The sequence below is a fragment of the Mya arenaria genome, chromosome 8 (assembly GCF_026914265.1).
Source record: "Mya arenaria isolate MELC-2E11 chromosome 8, ASM2691426v1".
Lineage (NCBI taxonomy): Eukaryota > Metazoa > Mollusca > Bivalvia > Myida > Myidae > Mya > Mya arenaria.
Genome location: NC_069129.1, coordinates 39,631,272 through 39,648,356, shown reverse-complemented (window position 1 = coordinate 39,648,356; position 17,085 = coordinate 39,631,272). Strand labels below are relative to the sequence as shown.

Genomic DNA, 17,085 nt, shown 5'->3' with positions numbered 1-17,085 from the left:
TGCACTTACTTGTCATAACCAATAGAAATTACCTACTATTACATTACACACCGCCATGGAGATTAAGCCTGTATGCCATTGAGGCAGTAACCGCAAAGTTACCATTGTGAAGAAGTACATACCACATGGTAGTCATGTAATTCTCGTTATCCAGGTACTCTCCCCAGAGAGCCGCCTCCCCGCCCAGAACCTTGCTCTCATCTATGGTGAACCCTGAAATACACAATACAAAGAGGGTGGTTACTGCTGTAAATTAACTAAATGATGATCATTTTCAACCAAACTTATCAAGATGAAAATGAAGCTGGCAGTTATGGCATCACAAAAATTAAGATATGGCAACTACAAATAATGAAACAAACAGGAGAGAAAAGAGGATAATTGAGAAAGCTAAGGCCACAGTTTGTATTTACTTGAATGGCTTACAAAAATACCTGCATCCCAAATGTCTTCAGCCTCTCCAGTGGTCACATTTTTTTCTGCACAACTCAATAAAATTGAGGTAGGAATTAAGGGGTTTACAAAGTAAAAATAACAACAACACAACAACAACCTGCGTACCTGCCCACAAATAAACATGGTGTTGACAATGCCAAACAAACTTTTCATTAACTGTGGCCTATTAAAATAAACACAGGATGCTGAAAATAGATGGTTCTCTTGAAATGATCCATCCCACCTTCACCTTGTTCATGAAGCAAAGCAAATGCATTCATGCTATCAAGAAAGTTTTAAAGAAGAGATTACCCTCAGATGCATGGGTATGTTTACTTTTAGGCCTGTCAGCGTTTATGTCAAGGTCAGTGGGAACTGAAACTGAAAAGAGTCACACTAGTTCTTCCTGACCTCTCCAATACATGTACATCTGCATCTCGACCTGCTGACTGTATAAGTGAAACTCAAAAGTCATGTCAATGTTAATGTTTGCTATATATTTGAATGCAAGACCTTCATGCCTATATTAAATTGTAGAAATTAAATTCTTATATCTTTTTTCAATTATTTCAGATATTTATTATTTGACATATACTATATTTCATCCAGATTATGCTAAACAAGGCAAACTTATTAAGTTTCGTGAGTGAAATCATCTTTATCAATTAACTTCATAACCAAACATACTATAGTTTATTTCTTTGAATATATAAACATACATTTGTTTACAGTTTACATTTATAAGCTAACTTATTTTCCAAAACCAGCCATAGTTCATATTTTCACAAAACTGCACAATCTAATAACAGAACCCATCAATATCCTACATATAAACTACAATCAAAATTCACATCCTTTGATTATTATGCTAAAATGAGGCTACCTTTATAACTTAGTATTTTTATTTTTTAGTCTTTTCTTTATTACACAATTTTACAAATCAGAACACAGGTTTTATCAATATATAGATTCTCTCTTTTTTAAATATTCTGAATGGTTGAAAGTTGACGTAAAAGCAAGGTATCTTTAATCTCCTAGAATAACACAGCACATCCTTGTTGATTTCTGCCAATATTAATTACTAGATCACTCCTAATGAGTGAGCAGGAAGAACTTCAAAGACATTCATTAAGAGATTTTTACTGATTTTGTAACTGCATTCCTTTGTGTTGGTATAGTGAATTGATGTTAGAATTAAAGATTCAAAGAAAACAACCGCTCTGATGTCTTTTTATTATATCACCATATATAACCATTAAGCCTTTATCCTCCCTGTTTTACCTTGCTAACTAGTATTTAACTACTATCAGAAGTATTGATACCACGGAAGGAATTCACATCAACAAGGCTTATATGGCAAGTTTTATGATGCTGCTGGAAAAAACCTACACAACACTAGAGGTTTATGGGCTAAACGCCAACACTTATGAGCCCATCACTGCCACAATCATGAAACAGTTCTGCCACTGTGGCAGCAATGTGGAGCTCATGTCAGCGGGCCTGCCAAAAACTGAAGATAAAACATTGTGCACTTATTCTCAAGGACTAGAACCTGATTCCTTGCAATAATTATAACAAGGCTAAACTCTTGAGTCTGTAGTTATGCTATATTGTGAAGCACATATGTCTATAACCCAAGCTTTCTTACTGGCTTGTATGGTGACATTACCAACATTTACTGGGCTGAATTTTCCTGAAATATGAACAGTATGAACATATGAACCTTGAATTGAACATATGAACCTTGAATTCCGATTACTATTTTGTTTAGGGTTTTTTTTCTGATCCCTAAGTTCAAAGATCTGCTTGCATTTTTGAAATATGAATCATAAGACCTTTCTAATGATATAAAAACCTTAAGGATAGATAGGTCAACAAATAAGATTTAACAAAAAAATAAAAAATTCTGCTGCTATTAGTATTTATTTAAAATGATAACTTTTTGCCAACCAATAGAATAGATTCAGATTCAATTCGGAATTTAAATCAAAATCTTGACAGTCTGGAAAAATGTTTGTCAGTAAAACTGTCTACCATTGTTATATCATCACTTCCTAAAAAGACAGAAATATTACTCTAACAACATGTGTACCAAGTTTCATTTGAACAACATTTTTTTGAGTTATGGCCATGGTTTACATATTGCATGCCAATAATAACAATACCAATAATGACAACAATGATGCCAGGGCTTTGACGAAACATCAGGCCCCAAGCAGGATTGTTTTCAAAGCCATCCATATCCATTTCAAGGGACCCCCGACCCCACCTGCCCCCGAAATACAACTATACGAGAGCCTGAAATTAAATTGAACAGACCCATGGGAAATTTTGATGTACTTTTAACCAGGATCCTTATATGTGTAATAATAGGGATGTGATTGACTTTTTGTTGTTTTTGATGGACCTATAAACTAACCATATGAAGCATCAGCAGGGTCACACTGGTAATATTTGATCCACTTGGTTCCATACTCTATGTAGTTAATATACCAGCATGTAGAATATATCACATTCATGCCAAGGGATATGGCACGCTCAACTTCCTCCATACCACCCAGCCAGACCTGGATGATCGAGTCATTCGGGAGCTGAAATACAAATGATGACAATATAGATAGTGTATCAGCAATCACAATATATCACATTCAGGCCAAGCAATATCACACGCTCAACTTCCTCCATTCCGCCCAGACTGGGATGATCAAGTCATTTGGCAGCTAAAATTACCAAAAACCGGACAACTTAAACAATACAGAACTGATAATGATATTGGTATAACACAATAAAAGCAGATGTCTCCCCATAAATGGTTGTGAAATAGGGAAATGTAATGTTATGAAGCCTTTAAGTGTAACCTTGACCTTGAACTCAGCTGGTTGCAACATGGGCACTGCACGTTTTCTCCATGTGATGAACATTTGAACTGTTAAAGCAGTTCAAAAGATATGGAGTGGACTATATATATATATAGAAATATAGTTATATGACGTTTGACCTCAAAGAGTGGCCTTGGCCTTGATCTGAGCTGGTTGAAACATTATGAACAGACATACAACTCGAGCAAAAACAATATGTCTCCCCATTTATTGGGGGAAGACATAACTATCACAGAACCTGAAGGTTATTGTTCATTAGAATAAACTAAACGTTCATAGTACCTGAAAGTTATTGTTCATATGGAATAAACTAAACTTTCATAGTACCTGAAAGTTATTGTTCATATGGAATAAACTAAACGTTCATAGTACCTGAAAGTTATTGTTCATATGGAATAAACTAAACGTTCATAGTACCTGAAAGTTATTGTTCATATGGAATAAACTAAACTTTCATAGTACCTGAAGGTTATTGTTCATATGGAATAAACTAAACGTTCATAGTACCTGAAAGTTATTGTTCATATGGAATAAACTAAACTTTTATAGTACCTGAATGTTATTGTTCATGATCTCCTGCCAGAAGACGAGCCGCAGACCTGCAGGACGCTTGACTGTCATGCTCTTCAAGTCCTTGATCAACCTAGCAAAGTAGAAATTACAATACTACTATACTTCTTGTCATTTAAACAAATTGTGCTTGTCATCAGCCGACTTACACCTGCAATGCAATTTCGCACTAAATAGGAAGTTATATAACCATCCTTAGCAGGCGAATGCTAAAAAGTTGATTTCTTTTAAATGACCTGAAGTAAATGCCTTGTTTAGCATGCATGTTTGTTGCTTGGGGTGCCCTGTTAATTATATCAACAGCACCATGAACTCATTTGGAACATAGTTACCAGAGCAGTCCAGCAGTTTGGTGGTTTGGTGGGCTCTTTAATTGAGTGAAAATGTATATGTTAATTGCTCGTTTTATGCCATTTTGCTCAATTCTTTTTTACCATATGCATTTAAATTTCTATCACACACAATTTATAATGCAATTAATTTATGAGGGCCGGTCAAAAGTTTTACACATCTATTTATAAATGTAAATAAAAAATTATGTTTTTTTTATGATGGCGACATCATTTATGATATAAATAATTATTATACGACATTACATACCGTGTGACATAGTACTCTAGCACTTTGCGAATATCGTAGCTGTAGTAGTATGGGTCGGTTTGCCGAGTTTCCACCTCTGTCTTGCCTTCTAACTTTGCCAGAAATTTTGTCACCTCCGGATTCGACTGCCTGTAAAATATGAATTTTAGGTAATGATATATCACCAGATTAATTTTCATTCGCAACAATGTCATAAACAATAACATGCATAGAATAAGTTTTTCAGACTTGATACAAACTTTTTTATAATTAGCAGTTTTACTTCTAGTACTCAAAATATGCTTATGCAGGAAGTTCAAGCTATTTAACAAACTTCATGTTCAAAGCATTTGAGTTTGAATGAGATTAAATTAGCCAATAATGATAACACTGATATTGATAATTCAAGGTTTTACATAAAATAGCATGCAAGGTCAAAGAGGTTAAAACAGAGGTTGATTTTTACCAAACCAGGAAAGTTATAAATAACAATCTTGTATCATTAAATGGTCCCACCGATACATGCAAAATGATGTTTTCCCACATCAAACACTATAATTCACTTTAAGTGACGTTCCACAATAAAGAGAAAATAAACAGGTCCATCATCTTCATATGTAAAGATGGGTTTGGGCTGTTTTCACTTCCTAAACATAAAAACTTGAAATAGATAAGAGGAGAGTTGTTTGTTTTACAGTAGGACAGCAATATATTTCACCTAAGCTAGCACTTATTTTTTGTCAAAGCGTTGAGTCAAAAGTGAAATATTTAATTTTGGTGTTCACAAGGAAAAATATATCGAAATCTTACACTGAAACAAATAAAAAAAAAATATTTTGTAAATCATTAGCAACAGTGTTTAAATTGCATTTAATTGGAAAAGCGCACAAAAGTATAGCTGAATGAGGTCATGCCAGAAATGATGCGTCATTGATTTTTCTTCCCAGCTCTTTATATACATTTCATACATTGCATTGACTAAAATATTAGAAATTTCGATAAAACTCCGTATTTGAAGCATTAAGTCTATCATGTAATAATCAACTGTTATTTTTCAATAACCAGGAAAAGAAAATAAGAAATATAAGTTTTATATCATATGGCCAGATTCATTTGTTTTGTTTTTCTTCTTAACTGGCTACATTGTAACAATATTTAACAAGTTCATTGTTTCATTCATGTTACAAAGAGCAGTATAATGTCAAATTATATTTTCAGGCTAAAACCTAAGCAAAACAAAATATATAAGTATAAAAGCTCTTTAATCACTGTGCTGAAATAAGAACCCATATTTAACTTCAAATCCAATTTGTGAACCCAGCACTTACCAAACTATTTAACTAACTTGTCTGTAAAATATTTAAACAAATCGACAATAGGCATTTATCAAGCGTGCTGTGCAGTGAACACCAATGCTGGTTAGTTATCTGTTGCAAAAGGGGCATGACTTAACAATTCCTAAAGGCAGAGTTGAGGGCCTTGCTATACATGTGCCTTTTGGTTCTTGAAACATGTGTACCAAGTTTCAGTTGAAGAGTAATGACCAATGTTAAAGTTTTATCACACAGATACTGTGGGTGACACCAAGGCTGACAATTCAATTTCATAATGTGTTATTTTTTGAAGTATTTAAACCATTTCACAAAAATAAAATGAAGACATATTCTGTTTATAGCACATGACACTAAGCATAAAGTTAGTTATTAAAGGAAAGGAGAAATTAGATTCTACAACATATAATCAAAATAACAATTTCTGGAATCTGCTTGAAGAACAATTGCCACACATCTGCTAGGGAGGGTCACAGAGTTATTTGAATATCTTGAACAGTTTTTGAGTTGTGGCCAAGAATAAAGTTTTCTGAACTATGGTGGTGTTCGTGACAATGACATCAACTATGACAAAACCTCAACTTATATTCCTCGAAAAACACCTCAGCTAATAAATTGGTATTCCACAAGTACACTCAATCATTTTGTGCTCATGTTGAAAAAATGTTTAAAAGTTATCTACATTCATTTGATGGTGCAAAAACCATTTTTTTTAGTTAAATATTACTTAAGATTTTTAAATTTCAGCAAGGTTCTTTTTTCCTAAATTTTAGAGTTTGGTCAATTTCGAGTAGTTAAATAATTGTGACATCATTATTAAATCGTCATCAAACACCAGCAGACAAATACTTTGCTATGCTTAAAGTTTATGACCTAATAAATTCACGTAAATCAAAATTTCCTTCTACAGTACTGAAATCAAACACAGGGATTTTACAAAACAAGAGGGCCCTGAAGGCCCTGTATCGCTCACCTGATCCAATTCAAGTGTGACATAGACTTCATACACACAAACATTCTGACATAGTTTCATGGTGATCAAAGAGAGAATGTAACCTCCACAGTGTTTACAAAGTTTTTCTATGATATGACCTAGTGGCCTGGTTTTTGGCCTCTGATTACCCAGTTTCAAACTACCTACCAGCATGTCATAGGAACCTCGTCTCCTCCGATGTGCAGGTACTGGTCTTTGAATGTTGTAAGAACGTCCTTGAAGAAATTCTTGAGGAATCGGAATGTCTCATTCTTGCTTGGGTCAAGCGGGCCCAAGTAACCATCCACAGGGTGGTCACCTTGGTAACACTGGGTTAACAGATCCGGGCGACTCAGGCCCCATGAGTAGGTGTGACCTATGGGGAAAGAAAAAGAATTTACCAATGGTCTTAAAAACACATTTACAGAAAATCATTGCCAATATTCGACCCCATTTCTCTCTTTTAAGCTTGAACACTGGAATGTTAAAACAAGTACCTTAACAGCAACTGACCAAATTGAAATTTAATGTGATAAACAAGAGGACCACAAGCAGGTGCTGAGACTCCTCTGCAGTCGTCTGTTGCAGTTGATTTTGTCTACAACTCAAGTACTTCAGAAATAGTGAGTGATGGAACTGTCTACACATGTACATATTCCCATTGGTATCACTCAAGCTTTTGAATAAATATCTTGAATGATTTTCAAGTTATGGCCAACAATCAAGTTTCTACATTAATTAGTAATTACACAATAAATGAAGATGACGTCTAGGACACTAAAGCTTTGACAAACCCTCAACTTCTCAAATAAAAAACATTGGAGCTGTTTATCATATTTTGTAACTTTTCAATTCTTACCTGGTGTGTCAAACTCTGGTTCCACGCGGATTCCCCTCAACCGGGCAAACTCTATAATCTCAGCTATATCCTCCGTCATATACACAAATGTTGGATGGAAAGCGCCCTGAAAACATTCCATATTTCAATATTTATACTCAACTGAAAGACTGATAAGACAAAACGTTCTAAGAAAAGTGCATGTTCTATGAGCGGCTCAGTAAATTTACTAAAGTTAAATCCTTTAAAATGATAGATGAAATTTTCTCCCACCTTAGATAAGTAGATCCAAAAAATTAACCATGCTAGAAATTCTCATCTTGCCCATGGGCAAAGATAAAACAAGTACCAGTTATGGTCATCACATTGTAATTACCTCCCTTGTTGAAGACAGTCGTCTGTAGCATCATGGAAACCTTGTCTTGTGGCAATATTTAGAATGCTAATTAATTTATTTCTCGCTTCAGTTGTCACCATAAAAAAGTTTTCACGCACCTTTCAAGAGATAATGCTTAACTCTTCTCAGAACTATTTAAAGACCAATTTGACTATTAACATAATCTGAAACACTGCGCGCTTATCCATGACAACTACGATCTATCATACATTCATACACATTTATTTTAAATACGCACAAAAAAGTTCAAGTAAAAAATACATTTTTACTTAATTTTGTTTAACTGAGGTGGGAGAAAAAGCATCTACCATAGCCGCTTGTGTAAGATGAAACACCCTACGCTCGGGTCAGGATGACCTATTTTACACTCTTGGCCATGGAAGATACTTATAACTATCATTTTTCTATGAAAAACATCAACATTAAAACAAGCTAATGATAACTGTAACTGCACAGTCAGGGGTCCCACCTTGTGGCTGAGATCAGGGTATGCCTGGCTGTAGAAGGGAAATGATTGGTCATCCACCATGTGCCAGTGTAGAGTGTTCATCTTGTTCTGTGACATTGCCTCCTGCAAATACATTAAGCGTGGGCATTAATGGTGAATTCAACCCTGGCTATTCATCCCTGCAGGGATTATCCTGACACAGAAAACTTGAGTTCTTCGATCAATTTTCAAGCTTGGAACTCCCATTTTAAACTCACTGTGCATCCCTTGGACTCCCCAAAATAATTTTTCATTGAGTGCAAACCATATTTACCATACCCTATATAATTACCAGAGAACACTGATTTGTAAACCCTGAGCTGAAAATTCTAGTGAAAAAAACTCTGTCCTTGGCTAGGCATACTCAAATGTTCATCCCTGGCTATTTATTCTACTGTATGGGTATCCATGGCATACTCATCCCTAGTTATTCAGGTGTGAGCATTAATGATGGCCCTGGCTATACATCACATGTGCGCAAATTAGTGTGTTCATCCCTGGCTATTCAGGACAACATGTGGGCATTATGGTGAGTTCATCCCTGGATATTCATGACAACATGTGGGCAATAATGTTGAGTTCATCTCTGGCTATTCATGAACACATGTGGGCAATAATGTTGAGTTCATCTCTGGCTATTCATGAACACATGTGGGCAATAATGGTGAGTTCATCCCTGGATATTCATGACAACATGTTGGCATTATTGGTGCTTTTATCCCTGGTTATTCAGGACAACATGTGGGCATTTATGGTGAGTTCATCCCTGGATATTCAGGACAACATGTGGGCAATAATGGTGAGTTCATCCCTGGATATTCATGACAACATGTGGGCAATAATGTTGAGTTCATCTCTGGCTATTCATGAACACATGTGGGCAATAATGTTGAGTTCATCTCTGGCTATTCATGAACACATGTGGGCAATAATGGTGAGTTCATCCCTGGCTATTCATCACAACATGTTGGCATTATTGGTGCTTTTATCCCTGGTTATTCAGGACAACATGTGGGCATTTATGGTGAGTTCATCCCTGGATATTCAGGACAACATGTGGGCATTTATGGTGAGTTCATCCCTGGCTATTCAGGACAACATGTGGGCAATAATGTTGAGTTCATCACTGGTTATTCAGGACAACATGTGGGCATTTATGGTGAGTTCATCCCTGGCTATTCAGGACAACATGTTGGCATTATTGGTGCTTTTATCCCTGGATATTCATGACAACATGTGGGCAATAATGTTGAGTTCATCTCTGGCTATTCATGAACACATGTGGGCAATAATGGTGAGTTCATCCCTGGATATTCAGGACAACATGTGGGCATTTATGGTGAGTTCATCCCTGGATATCCATGACAACATGTGGGCATTTATGGTGAGTTCATCCCTGGATATTCAGGACAACATGTGGGCATTTATGGTGAGTTCATCCCTGGCTATTCAGGACAACATGTGGGCAATAATGTTGAGTTCATCTCTGGCTATTCATGAACACATGTGGGCAATAATGTTGAGTTCATCCCTGGCTATTCATCACAACATGTTGGCATTATTGGTGCTTTTATCCCTGGATATTCATGACAACATGTGGGCAATAATGTTGAGTTCATCTCTGGCTATTCATCACAACATGTTGGCATTATTGGTGCTTTCATCCCTGGATATTCATGACAACATGTGGGCAATAATGTTGAGTTCATCCCTGGCTATTCATCACAACATGTTGGCATTATTGGTGCTTTTATCCCTGGATATTCATGACAACATGTGGGCAATAATGTTGAGTTCATCCCTGGATATTCAGGACAACATGTGGGCAATAATGTTGAGTTCATCCCTGGATATTCATGACAACATGTGGGCAATAATGTTGAGTTCATCCCTGGCTATTCATCACAACATGTTGGCATTATTGGTGCTTTTATCCCTGGATATTCATGACAACATGTGGGCAATAATGTTGAGTTCATCCCTGGATATTCAGGACAACATGTGGGCAATAATGGTGAGTTCATCCCTGGATATTCATGACAACATGTGGGCATTTATGGTGAGTTCATCCCTGGATATTCAGGACAACATGTGGGCAATAATGTTGAGTTCATCACTGGATATTCAGGACAACATGTGGGCAATAATGTTGAGTTCATCCCTGGATATTCAGGACAACATGTGGGCAATAATGTTGAGTTCATCCCTGGATATTCAGGACAACATGTGGGCAATAATGGTGAGTTCATCCCTGGATATTCATGACAACATGTGGGCATTTATGGTGAGTTCATCCCTGGATATTCAGGACAACATGTGGGCAATAATGTTGAGTTCATCTCTGGCTATTCATGAACACATGTGGGCAATAATGGTGAGTTCATCCCTGGATATTCAGGACAACATGTGGGCAATAATGGTGAGTTCATCCCTGGATATTCATGACAACATGTGGGCATTTATGGTGAGTTCATCCCTGGATATTCAGGACAACATGTGGGCAATAATGTTGAGTTCATCACTGGTTATTCATGAACACATGTGGGCAATAATGGTGCTTTTATCCCTGGCTATTCAGGACAACATGTGGGCATTTATGGTGAGTTCATCCCTGGATATTCATGACAACATGTGGGCATTTATGGTGAGTTCATCCCTGGATATTCAGGACAACATGTGGGCAATAATGTTGAGTTCATCACTGGTTATTCAGGACAACATGTGGGCATTTATGGTGAGTTCATCCCTGGATATTCATGACAACATGTGGGCAATAATGTTGAGTTCATCCCTGGATATTCATGAACACATGTGGGCAATAATGGTGAGTTCATCCCTGGCTATTCATCACAACATGTTGGCATTATTGGTGCTTTTATCCCTCGCTATTCATCACAACATGTTGGCATTATTGGTGCTTTTATCGCTGGATATTCATGACAACATGTGGGCATTGATGGTGCTTTTATCCCTAGATATTCATCATAACATGTTGGCATTATTGGTGCTTTTATCCCTGGATATTCATCACAACATGTTGGCATTATTGGTGTTTTTATCCCTGGCTATTCATCACAACATGTTGGCATTAATGGTTCTTTTATACCTGGCTATTCATGACAACATGTTGGCATTTATGGTACTTTTATCCTTGGATATTCATGACAACATGTGGGCAATAATAGTGTCTTATGCCTAGCTATTCATGACAACAAGTTGGCATCTATGGTACTTTTATCCCTGGCTATTCATGGCAATATGTTGGCATAATGGAGCATTCATCCCATGCTATGCATGACAACATGTTGGCATAATGGAGCATTCATCCCTGGCTATTCATGACAACATGTGGGCACAATTGTGTGATCATCCCCCGCTAAACATGACAACATAAGTTGCAAAGCTTATCAAATCTATAGATTTTCATCCTTTAATATCTGTAAATCAATCCTTGAAAAGAATTGCAGATTCCTGAAAATAGATTGTCTAGTCAACAAACATCAACTGACAGAAAAATGTTTTGGCATTTAATACCGGCTAGGGAATAATTTCCTGTATGCAAAAACTCAAACTTGATTACTCATGTGATAACAGCATCCTGAAGGCTTCAAAATCTTAGAATATATGCAGACATTTGACCTTTTCCATTTTGGTTTGTAGGTTGCAGTTTTTTCACAGCTTGCCCTGCAATCAATCAAAGCTATTGAGCCAAACATGGTTGAAAAGAAGCTGAGTTAGAGGAAAATAAATATGAACTCCCTCCATAGTGGAAAAAAAAACACTGGGATGTCACCTTGATGGTTTGGCATTTCAATAACTAACGCTTTCTTCAACAAGATTTATTTAAACAAACGTGCCTGGATCTTATGTCTTTTTATAGTTTTTATCTCCAACAAGTGGGTATTGATCATGTGACCATTTGCACCACTGGTAAAAACTTATGATGGCGCTGATTAATTTGGAAAAAAAATAAAAACCAATGTTAGCAATTAAACCAACCTATGATTGTCACGATGCCATGAAATAATCATTTCAAGCCTTAGTATTTAATCCCTTGAAATAACCAACCCTAGGCAGACAGACAATATGAGAAATTAACCTGCCAGGACCCAGGACAAGTGAGAAATGATTCCTTGACAGGCAACACTTGCTAATCCTCTGACCATGCAGAATATACAGGAAGCTGGCCACATTTGCAACAAATTTCAAATGCTATTCTGTAAAAGCTTGTGCTATTTCTGCAGATTATCCAACCCTGTTAATCTAAAAGATCAGGCAACTTATATTTGACAACTATTGCCATACGATATTATATAAGTAGTCATTCAATACAGAATTTATAAACACGAACCTAGGTGACTGACAATGTTTGAATGGAATATCTTTCACCCAGAACAAGAGTCATACAATACTTAGTGGTATTTAGGACAGCACTCTGACAGGAGGTATATATGCATATATGGAATAGAGGTCAAGAAAGACGTAATCCATATAAAACAGACTGATATATCAGTAAATTTAAGAACGTAATTTACATATTTATGTGTAGATCAAATTTGTCCCCAGTACTTGATCGATGTTCAAAATGATGAGTCTGAGCTTTTGAAAATCTGTGCTTTTTGACACCAAAGTCTGTGTTTTCTGACACCAAAGTCTGAGCTTTCTGACATCAAAGTCTGTGTTTTCTGACACAAAGTCTGGGCTTTCTGACACACACCTAAGTCTGGGATCTCTGACCCCAATGTCTGGGATCTCTGACCCCAATGTCTGAGCTCTCTGACCCCAATGTCTAGGCTCTCTGACCCCAATGTCTGGGATCTCTGACCCCAATGTTTGGGATCTCTGACCCCAATGTCTAGGCTCTCTGACACAATGTCTGGGCTCTCTGACCCCAATGTCTAGGCTCTCTGACCACAATGTTTGGGCTCTCTGACCCCAATGTCTAGGCTCTCTGACCACAATGTCTTGGATCTCTGACCCCAATGTCTAGGCTCTCTGACCCCAATGTCTTGGATCCCTGACCCCAATGTCTAGGCTCTCTGACCCAATGTTTGGGCTCTCTGACCCCAATGTCTAGGCTCTCTGACCACAATGTCTTGGATCTCTGACCCCAATGTCTAGGCTCTCTGACCCAATGTCTGGGCTCACTGACCCCAATGTCTGGGCTCTCTGACCCCAATGTCTAGGCTCTCTGACCACAATGTCTTGGATCTCTGACCCCAATGTCTAGGTTCTCTGACACAATGTCTGGGCTCACTGACCCCAATGTCTGGGCTCTCTGACCCCAATGTGTGGGCTCTCTGACCCCAATGTCTGGGCTCTCTGACCCCAATGTCTGGACTCACTGACCCCAATGTCTTGGCTCTCTTACCCCAATGTCTGGGCTCATTGACCCCAATGTCTAGGCTCTCTGACCACAATGTCTAGGCTCTCTCACCACAATGTCTTGGATCTCTGACCCCAATGTCTTGGATCTCTGACCCAATGTCTGGGCTCTCTGACCCAATGTCTGGGCTCTCTGATTCCAATGTCTAGCCTCTCTGACACAATATCTGGGCTCTCTGACCCCAATGTCTCTGCTATCTGACCCCAATGTCTAGGCTCTCTGACCCCAATGTCTGGGCTCTCTGACCCCAATGTCTGGGCTCTCTGACCACAATGTCTAGGCTCTCTGACCACAATGTCTTGGATCTCTGACCCCAATGTCTAGGCTCTCTGACAACAATGTCTGGGCTCTCTGACCCCAATGTCTAGGCTCTCTGACCCAATGTCTGGGCTCTCTGACCCCAATGTCTAGGCTCTCTGACCCCAATGTCTAGGCTCTCTGACCACAATATCTGGGCTCTCTGACCCCAATGTCTAGGCTCTCTGACCCAATGTCTGGGCTCTCTGACCCCAATGTCTAGGCTCTCTGACCCCAATGTCTGGGCTCTCTGACCCCAATGTCTGGGCTCTCTGACCCCAATGTCTGGGCTCTCTGACCCAATGTCTGGGCTCTCTGACCCCAATGTCTGGGCTCTCTGACCCAATGTCTGGGCTCGCTCTCTGACCCCAATGTCTTGGCTCTCTTACCCCAATGTCTGGGCTGACCGCAGTTTTACTGTATAGCAAATCCATGAGGCTGTTCTCCTTCCTTGACACAACTTGGACATAAAAATATGCCTTTAGGTATAATGACACTTAGAATAAGAACATATAATAAAATCAAGAATGATCCTGATTATAGCGTCAATTGGCCTTGCAGGTATAATTCAAACCCACAACAGTGTAATTTCGGTGGATCATTAATACTATTCAGGAGCAACAATTCTTAAATAATTAACAGTTTATGACAGAACCTTTCTAAATAGGAAATGCTACACTATTGTACAAGGCCAATGTGGCATTGCTTGTCTTCTATTTATATAGAGTAACAGACAATTTGGAAGAGGCCTCAAATTTTGCCGTTGAAGTCAAGGATTTTGAATAGCTACTTGGTATACAACGACATCATTAGAAGGAACATCTTTAATAGGGACACTTGCCTTTAAAAGCAAATACAGGCCAACTCTACAGTAAAACATGCCCATATTTAGCTTTATACATTCAAGGTGTAGAGGTAATGGAATGGAGCCATTCTTGACCTTTATCATCAGATATAATGCTACAAAAAATGGTCTCAGAGTACATTTGCCCAAGATGAATAACCCGTTTACAGCCATTGACATTTATTACATTCTTTAAGACATTTTAGTGATGAATGCACTACCATATGGACTTCTCATAGGAGCTTAAGATTCAAGTAATTAGGTTTGCAGACGTTTTTAGAACACAAGGAGAGTCGAAGAAGTTGATAACATATCACTTCAAATGTCACGATAGCTGTTGCGTTATCTTGACACACCATCAGCTAGGTTCACTTCTTCACATTCAAACACATGATGCAATGTGCATTATTGTCACTCAGGTAACATGTGGACTAAGTTTCATGTTAATATTCTGAAAAGAAATTGTGCTATACCCAAGGTGTAAAAAATGTTTGTACAAGGAAAGTAATAGCCAAGGCGAGGAACCAAGGCTATGACAAAACCTTGACAATATGATTATTTAACCGATACATCAAAGATGCAGCTGAATAAGTTCAAGTATGAATATGTATTTTTTTTAATCATAATTCGATTGAGGGTAAACATTAATTGAAACATTTCTAATAAGCGATGGGAATAAGCAGGGGTGGCATGAATTAATGTACCCCGGTAAAACATAATAAATGAAGATGAGCACCATGAAGTGCAACAACTTAAGCAACTTAAACTTTTCCTTGGCTTGGGGAAAAGATCTTTTTAAGATTAAATAAAGCATGTTTCCCCCACCACCTAAATGGCTGCTAAAAAGCAAGAAATCACATTAAATGTCCAAGGAGGCAATTTAGGAGATATGTGGTAAAAGTTCCATATATGTAAGGTGGATTTCTATGGGCGTATTGCGGTAAACCCGTGACTTGTACCCTGTGCTTCTTAAGCATTAAAATGTACTACAGATATGGGTGATTTTCAATCACAGTTCTTTCCCTTGACAAAAAAAATAATCACAGTGTCTGACCAGCGACCAGTATAAGCAAAAAGGGAGTGAATAGTTTATTGATTTTTGTATAGCTATCTGGCTAACATTTCTTTATTAAAGATATTTGATATCAGGGTTTTAAGTATTCACCGACATCAACACTGTTCCTTTACAACATAGTTTAAGGAAAGCTGTAAGAAATGTGTAATAAATAAGTATTCTCTTTTTTACAATCTAAAAAGTTGTCCATTAGAAACTATAAACATGTATCCCTACAGACAGGTGTCTGTCCACTTCTAACAGCCAAGCTCAATCTGACAAACCAATTATCATTGAAATCAAGTTCAATCTTATAATACAAAAATTAGAATAAGTATCATATTTGACCATCTGAAACTTCTGTGTCATTTTCCAAAAAGGTTGTCAAAGCATAACAATAAAGGCTTTAACAAAAATGCTTACAGGTATATGCATTTAACAAGAAATTCTTTAAAATAGGAATGTGTTATATCACTATTTTTTCTCAAAGTCAAAATACCTTGTTTAAGTAAATAAATCACTCAGAATAAATGAAACTAAAAAATAAATAAAAATAGATCAATCAATTTTTGGGGGAAAATGAACTCTCAATTTTTGGGGGAAAATGAACTCTGGGCCAAAAATCATGTGACCAGACACAAATAATGGAAAAGAGCTGACAGTAGTAGGCTACAGTGTACTATATCTTTTGACCTAAGCAAACACTTTCTTTTTTGACAATTACGAGGCAGATGAGACATATATGGGTGACAGGGAATGGGTAATTTCAACTTCTGCCCCCCCCCCCCTTGTTGCTAAAATGGGCACTTGCAAATGATTTTTTAAGTAAGTACCAAACAAGATTTTACTGATTTGGGTAATAGACAAGGGCAATGACCAAAACTGCTTTTGGCTAAAGAAAGAAAAGGTTTATAAATAAAAAAAAGATCATGAAAGAATCAGCCGGACCTCAAGAACTACATGGTTTTTATGGTGATTGAGACTTAACAACTTAAGGAAGACATCTTCGGCTCGG

The 17,085-nt window shown here is 37.5% G+C and overlaps 1 protein-coding gene across 5 annotated transcripts in view; it reads right to left on the bottom strand.

Annotated features, from left to right (window-relative positions):
• Positions 1-17,085, bottom strand: part of LOC128242569 (uncharacterized) — a 74,949-nt gene that overhangs the window by 11,605 nt on the left and 46,259 nt on the right. For 2 of the 5 annotated variants that reach the window (XM_052959770.1, XM_052959771.1), the window contains 9 exons: positions 8,472-8,573; positions 7,627-7,732; positions 6,936-7,143; positions 4,485-4,613; positions 3,867-3,957; positions 2,855-3,026; positions 2,105-2,128; positions 748-816; positions 123-213 (listed from right to left, as the gene is read on the bottom strand). In XM_052959770.1, the coding sequence (XP_052815730.1) occupies positions 123-213; positions 748-816; positions 2,105-2,128; positions 2,855-3,026; positions 3,867-3,957; positions 4,485-4,613; positions 6,936-7,143; positions 7,627-7,732; positions 8,472-8,573 (992 nt within the window). Of the gene's footprint in view, positions 1-122; positions 214-233; positions 480-747; positions 817-2,083; positions 2,129-2,854; positions 3,027-3,866; positions 3,958-4,484; positions 4,614-6,935; positions 7,144-7,626; positions 7,733-8,471; positions 8,574-17,085 lie in introns of those variants that run through there. The other 3 variants (XM_052959774.1, XM_052959772.1, XM_052959773.1) reach the window with 3 other exon arrangements.